The sequence below is a fragment of the Stereum hirsutum genome (assembly GCF_000264905.1).
Source record: "Stereum hirsutum FP-91666 SS1 unplaced genomic scaffold STEHIscaffold_10, whole genome shotgun sequence".
In the NCBI taxonomy this organism is placed as follows: domain Eukaryota; kingdom Fungi; phylum Basidiomycota; class Agaricomycetes; order Russulales; family Stereaceae; genus Stereum; species Stereum hirsutum.
Genome location: NW_006763140.1, coordinates 199,929 through 217,623, shown reverse-complemented (window position 1 = coordinate 217,623; position 17,695 = coordinate 199,929). Strand labels below are relative to the sequence as shown.

At 51.3% G+C, this 17,695-nt stretch overlaps 5 protein-coding genes across 5 annotated transcripts; 4 read left to right on the top strand and 1 right to left on the bottom strand.

The window, feature by feature from the left end:
- The first annotated feature begins 162 nt into the window (after positions 1 to 162).
- On the top strand, positions 163 to 2,585 carry STEHIDRAFT_122692 (uncharacterized protein). The gene is made up of 12 exons (XM_007305828.1): positions 163 to 234; positions 303 to 401; positions 472 to 657; positions 715 to 778; positions 844 to 919; positions 991 to 1,232; positions 1,312 to 1,346; positions 1,412 to 1,501; positions 1,613 to 1,822; positions 1,916 to 1,951; positions 2,016 to 2,137; positions 2,233 to 2,585. Exons 1-12 carry the CDS (start codon positions 216 to 218, stop codon positions 2,458 to 2,460), a joined length of 1,407 nt encoding a protein of 468 aa, XP_007305890.1. The 5' UTR covers positions 163 to 215; the 3' UTR covers positions 2,461 to 2,585.
- Positions 2,586 to 4,741: 2,156 nt separating this feature from the next.
- STEHIDRAFT_20176 (uncharacterized protein) lies at positions 4,742 to 4,954 on the bottom strand (the record flags this gene model as incomplete). The annotated part of the gene is made up of 1 exon (XM_007305654.1): positions 4,742 to 4,954. A coding segment is annotated over one exon (213 nt), but the record flags the coding sequence as incomplete, so codon positions are not given.
- Positions 4,955 to 7,401: 2,447 nt separating this feature from the next.
- On the top strand, positions 7,402 to 8,638 carry STEHIDRAFT_132277 (NAD-P-binding protein; the record flags this gene model as incomplete). The annotated part of the gene is made up of 5 exons (XM_007305827.1): positions 7,402 to 7,460; positions 7,564 to 7,813; positions 7,887 to 7,978; positions 8,052 to 8,424; positions 8,492 to 8,638. The coding sequence occupies 5 exons, from the start codon at positions 7,402 to 7,404 to the stop codon at positions 8,636 to 8,638; spliced, it is 921 nt and encodes a 306-aa protein (XP_007305889.1).
- Positions 8,639 to 10,195: 1,557 nt separating this feature from the next.
- On the top strand, positions 10,196 to 11,531 carry STEHIDRAFT_148059 (NAD-P-binding protein; the record flags this gene model as incomplete). Its single annotated transcript, XM_007305826.1, has 5 exons — positions 10,196 to 10,254; positions 10,335 to 10,596; positions 10,685 to 10,776; positions 10,850 to 11,219; positions 11,301 to 11,531. The coding sequence occupies 5 exons, from the start codon at positions 10,196 to 10,198 to the stop codon at positions 11,451 to 11,453; spliced, it is 936 nt and encodes a 311-aa protein (XP_007305888.1). The 3' UTR covers positions 11,454 to 11,531.
- A 3,940-nt stretch (positions 11,532 to 15,471) lies between these two features.
- STEHIDRAFT_140294 (uncharacterized protein) lies at positions 15,472 to 17,573 on the top strand. The gene is made up of 6 exons (XM_007305825.1): positions 15,472 to 15,755; positions 15,810 to 15,998; positions 16,093 to 16,334; positions 16,397 to 16,953; positions 17,033 to 17,232; positions 17,368 to 17,573. Exons 1-6 carry the CDS (start codon positions 15,633 to 15,635, stop codon positions 17,449 to 17,451), a joined length of 1,395 nt encoding a protein of 464 aa, XP_007305887.1. The 5' UTR covers positions 15,472 to 15,632; the 3' UTR covers positions 17,452 to 17,573.
- Positions 17,574 to 17,695: the final 122 nt, after the last annotated feature.

The following is a 17,695-nucleotide window of genomic DNA, read 5'->3' as shown; positions in this document are numbered from 1 at the left end:
GCCGACGCTGGCGATAACCCTCATGACCCCGATTTGGTTATCCTCACGGGCAAGATACCAACGCCATACTAGTGCTGGAGCTCAAGACCACATGGCCACCTATCGTCCCTCCTTAAAATGAGGGAAGGTGCACACGTCGTGAAGTTTCGCGCTCTCTTTCGTCGAGCCCACTGTCGTTGTCCTCCGTCCGCGCTCCTGCGACATTCCGAGTCGATATGAAGTTCCTCCGTTACAGTAAGCACAGTATTGACTCCAGTAACTCACAGAGCCACTCACGTTTCTTCGTTTTTTTCGCATTTTAGACTCCCCGACCATTCAGGTCGCGCTTGTCGGCTTCGTATGTTTCTGCACTGTGGGTATGTACTCGGCCGTGAGCAATCTTGGAGCTGGAGGCAGTCAAGGTCCGTTTTTCTCTGAGACGGTACCTCACTCACAACATGCAACAGCGTTTAACGGCCTGTTTCACCATAGATATCGCGCTCACTGATACGGCTAGCAGTGTCCTGTACGGCATGTTTGCTATCATGAGTATTGTCGCCGGCTCCATCAACAACGTCCTCGGACCAAAGTATACTATGTTCCTGGGCACGACCGGTTATGGGCTTTACGTCGGTTCGCTTTGGTGTTTCCAAGTCCAGGGCACTCGGTGGTTCGTTAGTGAGTAAATGTTTTCATACTGGGTGTAATGTGTGGAACTGATTGGATTTTTAACAGTCTTCGCTGGAGCCATACTCGGTGTCTCTGCAGCACTCCTCTGGGCGGCACAAGGGGCCATCATGTCAGTTCTGTCGATTCCTGACTCTTCTAAGTTAGTGAATCTGACGTCTACTTCGCTGTTGATAGGATGTCGTACCCATTAGAGAAGGACAAGGGACGTTCGTTCTCCCTTTTCTGGGTGATCTTCTCAATGGGCTCCTTCGTACGTTCAGAATTATACATCAATTTCTCGGAAGGCCCAATATCTGACATGGCCCTCTTGCATTCCTACAGATCGGTGGTCTCATCGCAATGGTAATCAATCTCAACAAGGGTGGTCTCTCCGCCGTCACAACATCGACATACATCGCCTTCGTCGTCATCATCCTCTTCGGTATGTGCCTGAGTTTCACGCTCCTGCCACCAAGCAGGATCGTCCGTAGCGATGGAACACTCGTCAAACTGCAGCAGTCGAACACCATAAGGGTCGAGGCGAAGAACTTGGTGATGAGCATCAAGGATAGGAGACTTCTGCTGTATGGTCATTTATTAGATGTTCAGGTTTGACGACGAGTGTTTTGTACTGACCAGTTTTATGTTTATACGTGATTGTAGCTTGGTGCCTATGTTCTTCGGTAGTAACTACTTCTGTGAGTGATTATATTCTCCGTTTGCATCCTGGATTTTGCGGAAACCAGCTCATTTTTACCCCCAGACGCGTACCAAGGAGCCTTCACATTCGCACTCTTCGACTCCTCCACCCGTGCCGTCACCGCCGTCCTCAGCGCCGCCGCCCAAATCACCGGTACGTACCTTCACCTTCCCTCCCTCCCTCCCTGCCTCTCAATCCCATTCATCACATTCCTAATTCCTAATCACTTTGGTTGCTTATTACTTGTTGCTGGTCGGACTCCAGGCGCGCTCGTAATCGGCCCCATCCTCGACTCCCTCCCCTTCCACCGCCGCACCCGAGGCTACATCGGCCTAGCCATCGTCTCCTGCTTCGTCATCGCTTCATGGGGCGGAGGTCTTTCGTATCAGCTTACTTTTACGCGTAATGATCCGCCTTCGGTTATTTCGTATAAGGATAGCGCGTATGGGAAGCCGGCTGCTTTGGTGTTTTTCTGTGAGCTTGCGCCTATCACCTATCCCTGTCCTTATTCTTGAGTCTGTAGATTTGATGATGCTGATGCGGAAGTGTTTTTTTGGCGGGATGTAGGGTATTTCGGCGATGCGATGTATCAGGCTCTCGCTTGTGAGTTTGTGGCGTTTCTGGGAGGTAGATGCAGATGGCTGACGATGAAGTTATGAATTTACAGACTGGATCATGGGCGCGATGTCCAACGACCCGTTCACGCTCGCTCGGTATGCAGGGTTCTACAAAGGTCTTCAATCCGCCGGGGCCGCCGTCTCTTTCGGCGTTGATGCCGTCGCTACTCCCGTACGTCCTTCTCCTATCCATCCATCCATCAACCCATGCCCACCACCCATTACTGACCGGCGTATACGAATGGAATTTGAATTTGGTGGCAACAGTACCTAAGCGAACATCTCTCCTCCTGGCTCATGCTCCTCGTCTCGCTCCCGCTCACCGCATTCGTCATCAGCACCGTCATCGACACGAATTACGATAAAGAAGGCGTGGTGTATGAGAACGAGGTGATCGAGACGGATCATGGGTTGGAGAAGATTGCGGATCTTCCGAGGGAGGAGTCGGAGGGGAAGACGGGGGAGGTGGATGTGGATACGAAGAGTGTGGTTTAGGCTTTAGGCTTTACGGGGAGGTTTCAATGAATGTGTTGGGTTTTAACTTTTAGGATCAATTGGGACAATACTGTTCGTGTTTCTACTTTAATAGATATACCTTAGTCTCACCGAGGGAGTCTATGTACCACGACCATGAGTGACTTCGGGCAGAGTGTTTCGCTACTGCAAGTTAAGTACCTGAGATGATGCGCTACATTTCGTGCGAGAGATATGTAGGACGAAATGTCGGAGAGCTGCTAACCGTCACGGTCGTCCTCTGAATCTGGGGATTCGGAGGAATCTGAGGAGGCTGAAGCAGATTTTGCGATGATGTGGCGTGCGAGACAAGCCTTGTATGTTTCGTATTGAACTTCCACGGGCTGGATTCGAAGGGTGCGCGAGGTAAATCAAAGCAGTGCTGACGAAAGAACTGATGTGGGGCCTCCACTTTGAAAAGTAAGACTCTAAGGGGTATCCAGTAGGGACTTGGTAGGGACGGCGGTGCGAACTGAGGCAAGACAAGTTTGAAATTCGCGCGGAGTTCTGCGGAGCATGAACCCAACAACACGGCGCCTCACAACAAATTAACGCTCTCCGTCCTGACCGGACCCTAACTGGCCCACAATATTATTCGTGTGTTCACGGACGACACTGGATGACTTCCCGTGGACAAAATTATATGTTTATTCGACGCAATCATCGCTCGGCAACGCTCGGAGATGAAGGCGGCAGCCAGCTGCAGCCAACCATTGAGCTGCGATCTTCATTTCGGAGCGTTGCCGAGCAGCGATCGCGGTGAATCAATCCCGAATAAACATATCTTTTCTCTACGGGAAGTCACCCACTCAGTCCATAAAACATGCGGGATGATACAGAAAATCATACTGCTACTACAAGTACGTGCTCCGAAACAAATTATACGCGTGTATCGTATTGAAGTAACTCACGACCTCGGAGTCCAATTGAACTTGAGTTCAACATCGAATAATCTAGAAGCGGTCACCAAGAAAAAGTACCAATGCATGTGTATCTTGTCCATATAAAACAACCACCGATGCTCTCAGTAGATTCCGCCCCCAAACCTTCCCTCATCTTCCTCAGTGATATACAACCCCTGTATACTCCTCAACTCCGCGTCCGATATCGACACCGGCATGTCGCTGTACATGAATTCGTGGCATGCCTGAACGATCGGGACTGGCGCTGGCACTGGTACTGGCAACGGCATACCAGCGACACACCCGGATGCCCATAAACTTGACTGCCCACTTCCATCTACACCACCACCTCCATCACCACCAACACCAACACCACCTCCGCCCACGAACTCACCTCCCGGTCCCGTCGAAGCAGTATACCTCTCGGCTCCTTCCTCAATACCCATCCCACTATAATTATAACACACCCCACCTCCATCGCCATAGGTCAAAGCTTCAGGCTCGTGTGGCGTTTGAAGCTGGTCAAGATAATGCCCCGGTATAGGTGAGCACGCGTACGTATCTGATACGCCTGTTGTTAGGTGCCAGTCGAACGCTGCGTGCGTGTAGTTCTGTGATTCGGGCATTGGTATTGGAGGTGGAGGTGGAGGTGGAGGGCAGTCGTCGATGGTATATGAGGATGAATCTGGAGGGAGGGGAAGGGGAGCATGTGGAGAAAGGGAAGAGGTAGAGTCGTAGGGTACGGGGTGCCACAGAGACGTTGAAGCGAATGGGTCGGTGAAGGACGAAGAAGAAGCGGGGAGAGGCTGTGTGGGAGAAGGTATGTTCATTTCTCTGGGAGGTATCTGTGAATATTCTCCGATTAGCGAGGCGTGGATGGAAGGACGAGGGATTCTTACTGAATATGAGGTGGCCCAGGTGTGGTCTGCTGAGAGCAGCATTGAGTCCGCAGGTAAGGACGAAGATGTCCCGATGTTGTTCACAAAACCGTGCTGGCCTAAAACATCGTCTTGAGGTACAGCGGTAGGCCAAAGCCCATAGCCGATATCGAACGTAGGCTCCGTCGTAGGAGGAGGACACGACAATGATCTTCGCTGTCCCAGCACGGTTGGCCCAGCAGACGGACCCTCGCACGCCGTCGTCGCCGGACTCAGTTCCTCCACGTCCGCCTCACTCTCAAGCTTCCTCAATCCCTCCTCCATGTCTTCATGCGTCACGACCTCCCAAGCCCCAATCTCCCCACTCCCCTCCACCTTCATCGTTCCGTTCCCTGCCCCCCTTCTCCCCCTCTTCCCCTTTCCCCTCCCCTTTCCCTTTTCTTTTTTCGCCTCCTCCTTCCCCTCCTTGCCCCCAACCTTCTGATACCTATAATTCGGCCACTTCTCCCTATGCCCCTCCTTCTCCTTCTTCGCCATCCCCACCCAGGGCGCCCTCTGCACCGCAGTCATCTCCTGCCACACACCCCCCGCGATCCTCGATATATTCCGATGATCGTGCGTCACGCTCGCCGGTACTTTCTTCTGTGCGACGAAGTCGCAGCGGAAGAGGATGAAGGCGTTGCGCGGGCGCGGGACGTGCCCTTCTGGTTGACGGCGCGCGTGTGATTTTTTGCGGGGGAGAGAGGGGTCGGGAGTGGGGTAGGTGCCGGAGGCGGAGGTGCTGGGTATGGGGATGTAGGATGGTAGTGGATCTTGTGAGTCGTCGATGAGGTAGGGCGATGAGGATTGGTAGGGACTTGGGGAGAGGTCGGATGAGGGAGAGGCGGAGAAGTTGTGTTGAGAAGAGTGGATCCATTCCGTCTGGAAGGACGTTATGTTCAATAGAGAGGACGATGGTACAGGAGCCATTTCGGAAGAAGGCTGGGGATCGTGGATGGGTAGAAAGGGGCTGATATGCGAGATGAACGGAAGGTTCGTCCTAGGTCATACAGTCTTTATACTGAGCGGCACAGCACAAAGGCGGAGACGCGTTCGAGGATCTCTCATCTACTTAATCCAGATTCGTTCGAACAGAAGAAAAAAGCTTTGTCGTCACCGAGGAGGCGCCCAATCCATACATTCGAGCATCAAGGAGGGAAAGGAGCGAACGAAATAGCGCCTGCGTTGTGACGTGCGACCATTCCATTCAGGATTTCAGCCATACCCAAACCAAACCAATAGCATCCCCGTGCCCAAGTTTTCGGAACGAGTCTCGAGCCTCGAGAATGTGTACGTAGAGAGTTGAGCTTTACCCCTTGTCGCTAATGGGATGATGGCCTGTAGGACGGTCATTCAAATGGGTTGGAAGACGAGATCCGTGCTGATTTCCTGTGTTGACTTTGCTTAAATGGGTACCTTCGAGGGCACGCATCCTCCGCATGCCCAACAGCCCGGCATCGTGTTTTGCTTCTCCGCCACTCTCCGCGAGCCCCGCGCCCCTCATCAGTACATGCTTTGTACTTCCAACCAGATGAAATCGTTCAAGATCAAATGCAAGCAATCCCCATCAAGAACCACACACACATACACCGAAGAAACTCGGAGCCGGATGCTGATGCATTGTATGTACACGTTCACCGTACGTTCGCCGTCCGTGCACTTTGCTTTCCTTCGTCACATTGAGGGCTTTGAGTGGCGGATTATGGTCATATTGAAAGGAACTGCAAACGGACGCGTTGTTAACATCGCAGGCTAGTGGCGTTAGCGTCGACCTGGTGATGCTCTGCATGCCCCAATACTGCCCTTCTCTCTCGTTATTCGTTCTAGTGAGATCGTCCCTGACGATTGACCACTCGGCTTGCTTTGGGAAGCTACATATGATGGAGGCTTTTGTCTTCGTCGCGGACTAGGCGCGCCACAGTATGAGATCGTCGGAGCGCCGCTGGGATATTATCCCTGCCAGTGTATGGTTCTGGAACTAGAGACTCGACGGAAGCATTCGAAGGTCCCGACTTGGAACTCCGCGTGCCTCGTCTTCGTCTCCATCCCCATCACCCTCCCGTCTTCGATCTTACACTAGCACCGACGAGAACTGTATACAACAGGGTCTTCTTCTCTGGACGATCGATCCCTACGACTTGTGGGGGGCTGTCAGACAGTCCATAACTTTATTTATTTTCATTTGTTACAGTTTGACAAGGAGCAGGACCTGTCTTTTTTTCCGCGTTCGTACGTTCCCCCTTCAGCTCTCAACGACGGTGGACTAGATCCGATGGCCATCCAGTTCTTGTCGCCTCTGAACTTTCTGTGTTGACATGTTACAGCAGTCGCTCATCGGCCATCAAGATCCAAGTTGCTTAACAACGTGGCCTCGATTCGATCGTCATTAGCACTGTATCAGGCCGTACATATATATGTATTGTACTTATACGACTATCGGGCACCTGCGATGGGCTCGCACCATCGCTCTCGCTTATGGGTTGCGTACTCAAGGTTCGACCATTGGGAATGATAACCTGCTCGTCATGTAGCCTTTTGGAGGCGAGCTGATTGGCGGTGGGGTAGAAATGCCGCGGCAATATCTCGTCTGGCTGGGGATCGGGGAATTGTAAGGTAATTGTCGAGAGCTTCGGGGAACGCGATCCCAGCTTGCGGGTTCTTCTGCTTGTATTTTTCAACCTGGATTTAGAGAGCAATGGGTCACAGTGTCGCCTTTCCTGATATGTAAGCCGTCAGTGCTGCTGTCTCTGACGAGTGTTGGTCTTGGGGAACAGTTATCGGCATCCTGGTGGATCCAGCTTTGTTCTTCCGGGCCGTCTCGTGTGTGGGTCAATTTGCGCCAGTGGGTCCTTCGCGTACACCGGTGCTCAAGTGTCGTATATCAATAACACGACGTGCAAATGCATCCACAATTGCGCGAGTTCTTGTGGCCGCGATGTGGGTGTGTTCTTCCTACAATGGCATGTTGTCCAGGAGTCTTTCAAGCCTGCTTTGTTACAAGTCATTATCGTGAAGCGACGATGAAACTGTTATAAGCCCATGATGTTTTTGACAGCCACAATCATACCGTTATCCGTTCCTTTCATATATCCCATTGAAGCAACATGGTCAGAGTCGCACTAGCAGGCTGCGCAGGTGGATTCGGGACTCAGATCCTCGAAGCGTACGCTCCCTTCACGCTTTTCCAATAATAACTTACGCCCTAACTGATGACCATTCTCTCTTCTACTCCATCGCCACTCATGAATAACCCTCTACGCTAATAGCATCCTCGCCTCAGGCAAACACTCCGTCGTCCTTCTCTCCCGAACCGCCAAGCACTCCCTGACCGACAGAGGCGTCGACGTGCGCATAGTCGACTACGCAGACCACGCAAGTCTTGTCTTTGCCCTTCAAGGCGTACACACCATCATCTCTACCATCTCTGTAGACGGTCCTGAGTCTCAGCTCGCGCTGTTGGAAGCCGCGAAGGAGGCTGGAGCGAAGAGGTTCGCGCCCTCGGAGTTTGCTGGACAGGTAATGTCTTCCGCACTTTAGAAGAGAAAACGCTCGGGGGTGGCTGATGACGTTGATCATTTGTTGTAACCAGAGTAACGAAGGCGTAGACTTATATGCGGCAAAGATCAAGGTGTGGGAGGCCTGTCAGGCCTCGGGGCTTGAGTGCACGCGCTTTGTCTGCGGGTGGGCCAATATTTCCTTTTCAACCTGCTATCAGATCAAAACCCTTGACGTACACCTCTCGTATTCCACATAGCGTTTTCCTGAATACCATGGTTTTTGGCACCCCGAAAAACCAAGAGGAAGCCCTCGGAGGCCTTCGTCCCTTCAACTACATCGTCGACATACCCGCCGGCATCGCCGACATCCCAGGCGACGGCAAAATGCCGGTCTCATTTACATCGACGCAAGACGTAGGGAGGTTCGTGGCTGCGAGTCTGGATCTCGAGCACTGGGGACCCGTTAGTGGGATGGCAGGCGATAAGAAGACGTATGATGAGGTGGTGGAGATCGCGGAGAGGGTTACGGGTGGAAAGAAGAAGATATTGAGGAGGTATACGAGTATTGAGGAGTTGAGGAAGAAGGCTGAAGAAGATGGGGTTGATAGGTGGTTGAAGTTTCTGTATCAGGTGAGTGCATGCGTCAAATACGAGCCGTCCTGAATTTTGCGCTGAAGGTTGTGATGCCCTAACTTAGGGGGGTGTGATGGTAGCAGACGGATCCGTAGATTTTGCACCGAATCTTAATAAATTGCTTCCGCATGTCAGGCCTATCGGAGTCGAGGAATTTTTGAGGAAGTATTGGGAGGGTGTCGAGTTGCCTGAGCCTGCGTGGACGAAGTAGACCTCTGGCAGACGGGAGCCACGTATCGTATTGTGTAAAAGGTCGTCTCGTCATGGCAGTACCTTGAACTTTCGCCGTCTGAGATTTAAGATACCACCATGTTACATGCCTGCTTTATTGCCTTGACGATACAAGTCAGAGGTGGGATCGTGTGGTGCACTCATGCAGAGTATGAACAGTCACTCACGTTCGCGTGAATATTGGCAAAAAAACATTAGTGCGCCACAGAATGCGTTGCATAACGAGACATCGGTGGCCATGATCTTATAACCCCTCACAACGTTGTTGGGATGCTACTTGCACTGTACATGGGTACAATGCCAGTAAGCCTTACCAGTCGGAGCAGCATGCCTCAAAATGCATTGGCCACAGTGCCACTTCTTACTTCAACCGCCCGGCATCGGCCGGGTGAGTTTTCATTCGTCGGTTGCTGATTTTACCATTTACTTACGATCTCTACCCCTGCGCTACATAGCAGCCCATACGTTAGCATTGTCTCGAGCTTGGGAGCGTGCGGAAACAGCTAGAAGATATATCAATTCAAGCTACGTGCACAAAAACAAAAGTAGGTAAGATATGATGAGGGAAAGAATTCAGTGTGTCAATCAAAGCGGCGCTGGCGGTGGAGAAGTCGGTGAGCATCGTCACCCATAGTCAACTCACATATGTGTATACTCTAAACCATTAGTTGTGTCCGCCTTAGATCTCGTCTTAAGAGTTTTCTAATAGTGGAGACTTGAAGCCAACCACACCCGAATCTGCGAGGCGAAACAAGAACGATACACTTCCGGTCACGTAGCCTTTTGGAGGTATAAATCAGAACAATGCAGAGTCTAGAGACACTCGAGCCTCAATCGAGATCTCCCAAGTCGGATATCACAAGAGTAATTTTTTTATCCTGTCCAGGGCGTCGTCCATGTGACGACGGAGGTCTTGATGGCCGTTCAACGGCTTTCTCGTGGGTCCATCCACGTAAGTAGCCGCGCGTCTCTGGTCATCCCTGTTTTTTGGACCCTTCTCCCTGTTCTGTTATGTCGTCCTGTTATCCTCCGGAAATACGCAATGGGATGGATTGCAGCAGACGGTCTTTATGCAGCTTTATGCGCCTTTGTGATTCGTGCGGTGGTGTTCTTCTTGTCCGTGTCGAGGTCATTCTGGTAAGAAATGGCAGAACCATTGCTATCGGAATGCTGGTGGATTCCACCTTTCCATGTTTCCCTCGTCATGTGTGGGTCAATCAGCGCCCGTGGGCCCTCGCCCGAATATCTATAGCGCACTGCCGAAGGAGCGCACAGAAACAGCAGAGTATCCATGCCCATGCACCATGATGGACACAAGGAATGGATACTTTTTCGTACGATGGGGACTGAATGCTGGTGCCGAATTCTGTTGATGTTGCTTAAAGTTGACACGCAAGCTCGCGGCTTGAGATGTGTTACTGCTTTTATTGGGCATTTTGGAGTTGCTATAAACCTGCGATGTTTGGCATCATCCTCCACATCCAAACAATTAAATCACCGTTTCATCTTCGCTCTATCACTGTCCTATTGAACCAGTATGGTCAAAGTAGCTCTAGCGGGTTGCGCAGGTGGATTTGGGTACCAAATCCTCGAAGCGTACGCTCTTTTGGCATGTCCCTAAACCAACTCACAACTCACAACCGTCCTCCCTCTTCATTTCTATTTCACGTTAATAGTATCCTCGCCACTAAGAAACACGACGTCGTCCTCCTCACCCGCAACCCCCAGCCCTCACTCGCCGATAAAGGCATCGATGTCCGCGTAGTCGACTACACTGACCACGAAAGTCTCGTCTTCGCCCTCCAAGGCGTGCATACCGTCATTTCTTCCATCTCGGCTCACAACCCTCCAGAGTTGTATAAGTCGCAGGTAGCGCTTTTGGAGGCTGCGAAGAAGGTTGGAGCAAAAAGGTTCGCGCCTTCTGAATTCGCTGGCTTGGTACGTACATCTACTCGGATCGAGTGTTGTACTGAGAGCTACAAGGAAACTGATGTTTGCCAATGACTGGTGTGGTGTTGTGTCGCAGAATAATGAGGGAGTGGATGTATTTGGGCCAAAGATCATGGTGTGGGAGGCTTGTCAAGCCTCTGGACTCGAATGCACGCGGTTTGTCTGCGGGTACGCGATATTTCCCGACAGTTGGCGTAGTATACAGGAACATTCAATAACCATGGCTCTTACCTCGACATAGTATGTTCCTCAACTCCATGGTTGCGGGCACACCCAAGAACCAAGCCGAAGCCCTCGGCGGCCTCCGTCCCTTCAACTACGTCATCGACATCCCTGCAGGAACAGCCGACATCCCAGGAGACGGCAAGACACCTGTCAAATATACCTCTACGCAAGATGTTGGTCGATTCGTCGCTGGTAGTCTTGATCTGGAACACTGGGAACCTGTAAGCGGGATGGCAGGCGATAATAAGACGTACGATGAGGTGGTGGAGATTGCGGAGAGGATTACGGGTGGGAAGAGGAAGCTTTTGAGGAGGTATACCAGCGCTGAGGAGTTCAGGAAAAAAGCCGAGGTGACGACGGATTTATTCCAGAGGTTTACGTATCAGGTCAGTTGGTCTAGTACTACTCAAATTCTCGTCTAGCTAAAGCTTTTGCTGGATTTCGAACGTTTCGTTGCTCCTATATAGGCCGGTGCCGTGCTGGCCGATGGATCCGGAGATTTTGAGCCAAATCTGAACAAACTCCTCCCGCATATCGAACCTATTGGTCTCGAAGATTTTTTCAGGAAGTACTGGGAGGGCGTTGAGTTGCCTGAACCTGCCAGTGCGTGGGGTGCGTAATGCGACAGAAGGCAGTCACATACCGGGCTAAGATATCCATAGTATAAGGCATTTTGTATGGCACCCTGTGGCGATAAGATCTATTATGGAGACTTGATACACCATCATGCATGCTTCACGACTGCTTCGCAGCGTTCACGATAACCAACGTTGAACTGACGACTCCGACCATAGCTAAGGTCGTGCATTGTTCACAGCTTTCGTACGTAGAGTCAAGTGTGCTCGCATAAAATAATTTCTGTTCGCAACGAGATGTTGACATTTAGCAAGAGTTATTAAGCAGAAAACATTACTATCTTGTGTGAGATCTACTACGGTGCCCAGGGACGGGCGACGGTTGGGCTACCGTGCCACTTCGTACTTCAACTGTCCGGCATCGGCCGGCGAGCGGTTTTCGTCTGTCGGTCGATGATTTTATTATCATTGCTTCTGCTCCTTCGCTACAACTTACATTTCGTCTCGGACTCTCGAGAAAGATAGACTACTCATGATATATGCAACCTCTGGCAGTCAGGATAGAGCAGGTTCCAAAACCGGCAGGCAGGTCCTTTGGTCGTAGTATCCTGCCGTTTGCCTCCAGGCTCGTCGAATGGGCTCCGAGATACTCATCCTTTCCTTCTGCACGCCAGCGAGGCGTTCAGAATTGTCGATAGAGAATAAATATCCACTTGAAGATGTAGTGGAGGCCTTCATCGGCATTCAAGTGGGGCCCTAGATGCCGCACCGGCAAATCCATTCACGCAATTGGCTGCGGTTTTGTCTCGTCTCGTGTGGGTCAGTTTTGTGTCAGTACGTCTTTTCCTTCTGCTGTCTTCGTGTCCACCAAAAACATAAGCGAAAGTATATAAAAGCAGGCATATCTCTGTTTTTACTTCGAATGCCTGCCTGGGTGCTCTTCTCAGCATCGAGGGTGGTGTGTAGCCTGGACATTGTCGAGGAGCGATTATATTCGTTATCGGCTTCTCGGTGAGTTCTGGTTTGTTCAACTTGTATGTGTGGGTCAATTAGCGCCAGCGGATTCTTTCCTGAATATTAACCGTTCCAGTGTTCGCACGAAATCAGCAGCGTGCTACTCGTGGAGCGTCATTCGTGTGCGTTCAGCACTTGAATCAACGAACGCACGAACTTGATAGTGTACATTGCTACCTAAGAACTGACTATCAATGCCGCCTCTCCCTCGAGATGGCCGCGCAAGCTCGCGGCTTAGGACTTGACTTTGTTCATTTTTTTCGAGCTACAGTTATAAGCCCACAATGCGATATACCGTCGTCCTAATCCAACAACTACGTTTGCGTCTTTATCCTCCGTATCCTCACTGTATCTCTGTCTGCTTGAATCAGTATGGTCAAAGTTGCTCTGGCAGGTTGTGCGAGCGGATTCGGGTATCAGATCCTCAAAACGTATGTTTTTCTATTATGCATCCCCAAATGGACTTGCAGCCTAACTGACAATCATTCCATCCGCACTCCTGTCTTCTTTGACATTCTTTAGCATCCTCGCCACAAACAAACACTCCGTCGTCCTCCTCTCTCGCGCCCCGAAACCTTCCTTAGCCGAAAAAGGCGTCGCTGTCCAGATCGTAGACTACACAGACCACTCCAGTCTGGTCTCTGCGCTCCAAGGCGTACACACCGTCATCTCCGCCATCTCAGCTCACATTCCCGAAGAGCACTTCAAATCACAAATAGCGCTATTGGAAGCTGCGAAGGCAGCCGGAGTGAAGAGATTCGCGCCTTCGGAGTTTGTTGGTATGGTACGCGCGTCCCTTTCGAAGCGAGGGTCGAAGTATGAGAGTCGCGTTTCGATGAAAATGGAACTGACTGATGTTTTTGTAGGATAACGAGGGCGTGGATATCTTTGCGCCGAAGATCAAGGTTTGGGAAGCTTGCCAAGTCTCTGGGCTTGAATGCACGCGTTTTGTCTGCGGGTATGCACGGCCTATCTCTTTCTCGCTCGATAGATGCTCAACGACGTCTTCTTTACTGGTTGAAACAGTGTCTTCCTCAACATGATGGTCGCCGGAACACCCAGGAACGAAGCCGAAGCTTTAGGAGGTCTTCATCCCTTCAACTATATCATCGACATCCCCGCCGGGACCGCCGACATCCTCGGCGACGGGAAAACTCCAATCTCCTTCACGTCTACGCAGGACATCGGCAAGTTTGTTGCTGGGAGCTTAGACCTGGAACGTTGGGAACCTACGAGTGCCATGGCGGGGGATAAAAAGACTTGTGAAGAGCTTGTGGAGATCACGGAGAGTGTCACGGGTGGGAATAGAAAGCTTTTGAGAAGGTATACCAGTGTCGAAGAGTTCAGGAATAGGACTGAAGGAGAGACAGACCCGTTCAGGAGGTTCCCGAGTCAAGTCAGAGAGCATCCTGAGTTCTGAATCTTCCTACGTCAATGTGCTAAACATCAAAACGTTCCTCCTATGTAGGTCGGCGCCTCGTGGGCCACAGGATCGGGCGACTATGAGCCGAATTTGAACAAACTCCTGCCACAGATCACGCCTGTTGGTGTTGAAGAGTGGCTCAGGAAATATTGGGAGGGGGTCGAGTTGCCTGAGCCTGCGTGGCCGGTGCGGGCTTCGTAGGTTGCAGATAATGTAGACAAGAGGTTTTAGATAGAATAGTCCCTTTGTTTAATTTCTCTTAAAGATTGCGCAATCTCTTGTCGTGTGAGAGGAAACAAGACATTATACAAGTAACAACGAAGCAAACCGGAGGCGCGCCGAACCATTTTTGTGGCAAACTTACGTCATCAAGAACACCCTCGTCTTTTTTTTTCTGACTTTCGACCACCATCACTACCACCACCAGTCGGGTTTCCGTTCTTTCTGAATTCCCCGTCACGGCACGCTTATCCCATGCGGCTACCATGAGCGTAGTCCGTGAGGCTTTCTGTGAATGGGCTGTCTTCATCGCTTACCCGGATCTCTCTCTTCGAGCCATGGCTGTCTTGGCCTCCAGTAGCATGCAATTTCGATGCGAGCGATGAGGTGCCATCTTTCCTGATACCCATTTGACATCGCACTTGCGGAAGAAACCCACCAGAGGCATCATCGAAACGGTATAGCGTCACGGCCCAGTACGTGCTCCCTTCGTTCTCCTTCATTGCTCGCTCATGGTGGGACATATGCGAAGGCTCTCTAGCGCATCCAGTGACAAATAAAGAAAACAAACGGGCCTAGTTGCATTATACTTTCTTTTCACCGTAGTAAGGTGTATAGCATAACACTCGGTCTGCACGGTATGGCTCCACTAATCCCACTGAGACCTGCTACCATCACATGCATCACACTCAAAGCCTGAGTTCTGAATGTCCATATCATCTCATGAGCTAACCGACCACCGCATCTTCGATGCGCTCAGTAACTATCGTCATTCTTCTTGCAGCTTTCACGCCGGTTCGGACATCGTGGATGCCAATCGTGGATTGTGGCAACTCTAGACAGCCGGACTGTCTCCATGATCCATGATGAAATCGTTCTGTCCGTCATCAGTTCGCATCATTCATCATACCATGAGCATTTGAACAGAGTAACCGGGTGCAACTCGTTGTCCGCCAAGCCTATACATGTTCTTGCTTCTTTCGAACTTCTGGAAAGAGAGTCGTTTTGTCAGCGTCGACATTGCCTTGAGTCATTCCCACTGATGTTGTGCCTTCGTTCAAGTGACAGTGAAAATGCTCTATGTATGTCACTTCGTGTACATAGAAAGTGTCTTGGACGCACACTCTCTGTCATTTCGGTGCATCCGCTCTGCGCAAATGCTCTTTGAACCTTGTCGCAACTCTTTGGCAGATGGCGGCTGCGCGCAACGGGGACCCCAATTGATCGCCCAGCATTGCTCGTTGCTAGGAAAGCGACTGCAGCCCTGTGCTGCCGACAAGCTTACAATTGATCCAGGATGGAACTTCGGTACTTCCTTCGTCTCGCTGTCGACGTGCGTAGTCGCCACGGAAGCGGTATATATACCCTCGACATCTCGAACAAATCCGGTTCGTGACGCTTGTCTTCCCAAGCCATCCCCCCTTACCTTTGACCCGTTTGCCTGAGCCTGGTGCTCGATTTTGTTTGGCTTTCTTCGAGGCGCTCATTGTTCTTTCGTTTCTTTATCCCTTCATTTGAGCTCCTCTCGTTTCTTCTCCCAGTCCTTGTGTTATTTGACCAATCCCATCATGGTTCAGATTTCGAGCTTCTTCATTGCATCTGCGTTAGCCACAGGAATATCAGCACTTCCTGTGAACACGTTTATCTCCCAAACTATCTCGGACTCAACCACAAAGTGGGTCGCAGCTTGCGTACGTCCTTTCCCTTACCACGTGTCCGCGATGCCTTCTGATCTTTGCATTTAGCAAGCGGCAGGAGGAAGCGACCAATGTCAGACAATTGCACAGACTGCTTTCACGACCCTCCTTGCCGCGGGAAGCAACTGCGACCAGCAGAACGCGGCCGATTCGATGATCTCATTGGCAAAGACACTGAAGAACAGCACGGAAATGATTACGCTGGCTCAAATCTTTGCACAACAACCCCGTAACGCCGTTCGTTTTCGAACTTTGTCTTCCGACCAAATACCTCCTCTGTCTTTTATCCATATTTTAGCCATACTTACGCGATCTCATCCCGTTTATACAGCCTGATAGCCTTCAAGTCCCTTACTGTCAGACCGCCCCCAACAATACGGAACTCAACGGCTTCTTCCACTGCCAGTTCAATAGCTCTGACTTCACCAAGTTCAGCGGCGATCAGACTGGGAACACCCCTCTCGGCCTATCCGCTGTCGACCCAGCCGGATCTTGCCCTGCAAACCCGAGTGGGCCGGTCGACGATGGTGTCCAGTTGAACACATTGGTCTCATCCCCAGGGACGCCTATAACGTGAGTTCTTACACACTGAATTACTTCGAGTCTATAGGCATGATTCTCGCTTCCTTTATCAGGTCGAACGCGAACGCAACTTCGTCCGGCAATGCCACTGCTTCAGCATCGTCAGCCAATAGTACTGCGACGGCTGCTGCGTCCGCTTCGAGCAATAGTACGGCCAAGGCGACCAGCGCCGCTGCGAAGTCATCTTCGGCTGCTGCCTCCAGCTCAACATCAGCTATTGCTATTGCAAGGAGAGCATCGTCTGTAACGATATCAGGATCGGACACTGCGACTGCCACCGTCGCTACCTCTTCTGCCGCCTCTGCCTCTGCCTCTGCCTCTGCTACCGCCTCTGACTCATCCGCGGCCAATGCGACTTCGACTTCGGCTGCGACTGGTACATCCTCAAACAGTACTAGCAGCGCCACGAGCGCGGCCGCGTCCTCCTCCAGTACCTCTACTGCTTCGTCCTCTAACAGCACCGACACCTCTGCCACGAGCGCAGCTGCTACCAGCACAAGCACTAGCTCCTCGAGTTCTAACAGTACGTCAACGACTACTTCCAGCGCCAGCTCTTCTTCTAGTACGAGTACAAGTTCGGGGAATAGCACGACTGGTGCCGGAAGTCTAGGTATGTCTCTCTTTACCACGCTAATCTGTTCTGCAGTCTAATGGCTTATTACAATCGTCACGATCTCCCTCGCTTGTAGCCAACGGTGAAGCCGCTCAGAAGCTTAACAAACAGTTTGCCTCGATCGATGCCTCCGCCAACTCGACGTGCAGTACCGATGGAGAGGTGTCGTGTGCAGGTGCCTCGTTCGCTGAGTGCGCTAACGGTGCCTTGGTCACGACCGCGTGCGGGAGTGGGACATCGTGCTTTGCGCTTCCTTTGACGTCTGGAGATGGAACGGTATGTTTCCTATTATTCAGTCCCTTGTATTTTGCCGTCTGGATGGGTTCCCATTCTACGAATTCCGCTCTTTGCCACGTCTTTGGTTTTTCCCTCTTTTTCGCTATAACTGGCTAATTCACTGCTGTCGTTCAGACCGTCGCCTGCACGACTCAGACGGATGCTCAAGACCGTATTACGGCTACGGGGGCAACCGGAGGTGTCGACGGATCGTCTTGAGCTCATAACTCCTGACGAGTATGGACTGTTTGGCTATGATGATGTTTTTCAGTATGTCTCGGACTGCGTTTCATGTATTTTGGTCTACGTTTTCGGTGACTGCGGTAATAGATCACCATCTCTCAGGAGCTCCTTACGGCAACGGACTCGTACAGGAACGACTGTAAAGAGCCAGAGGCCCTCGAGAGGGTATTCATACCTTCGAGGAGTGTCCAGAGCCTGATTGCGCGAAAATATGGGATGG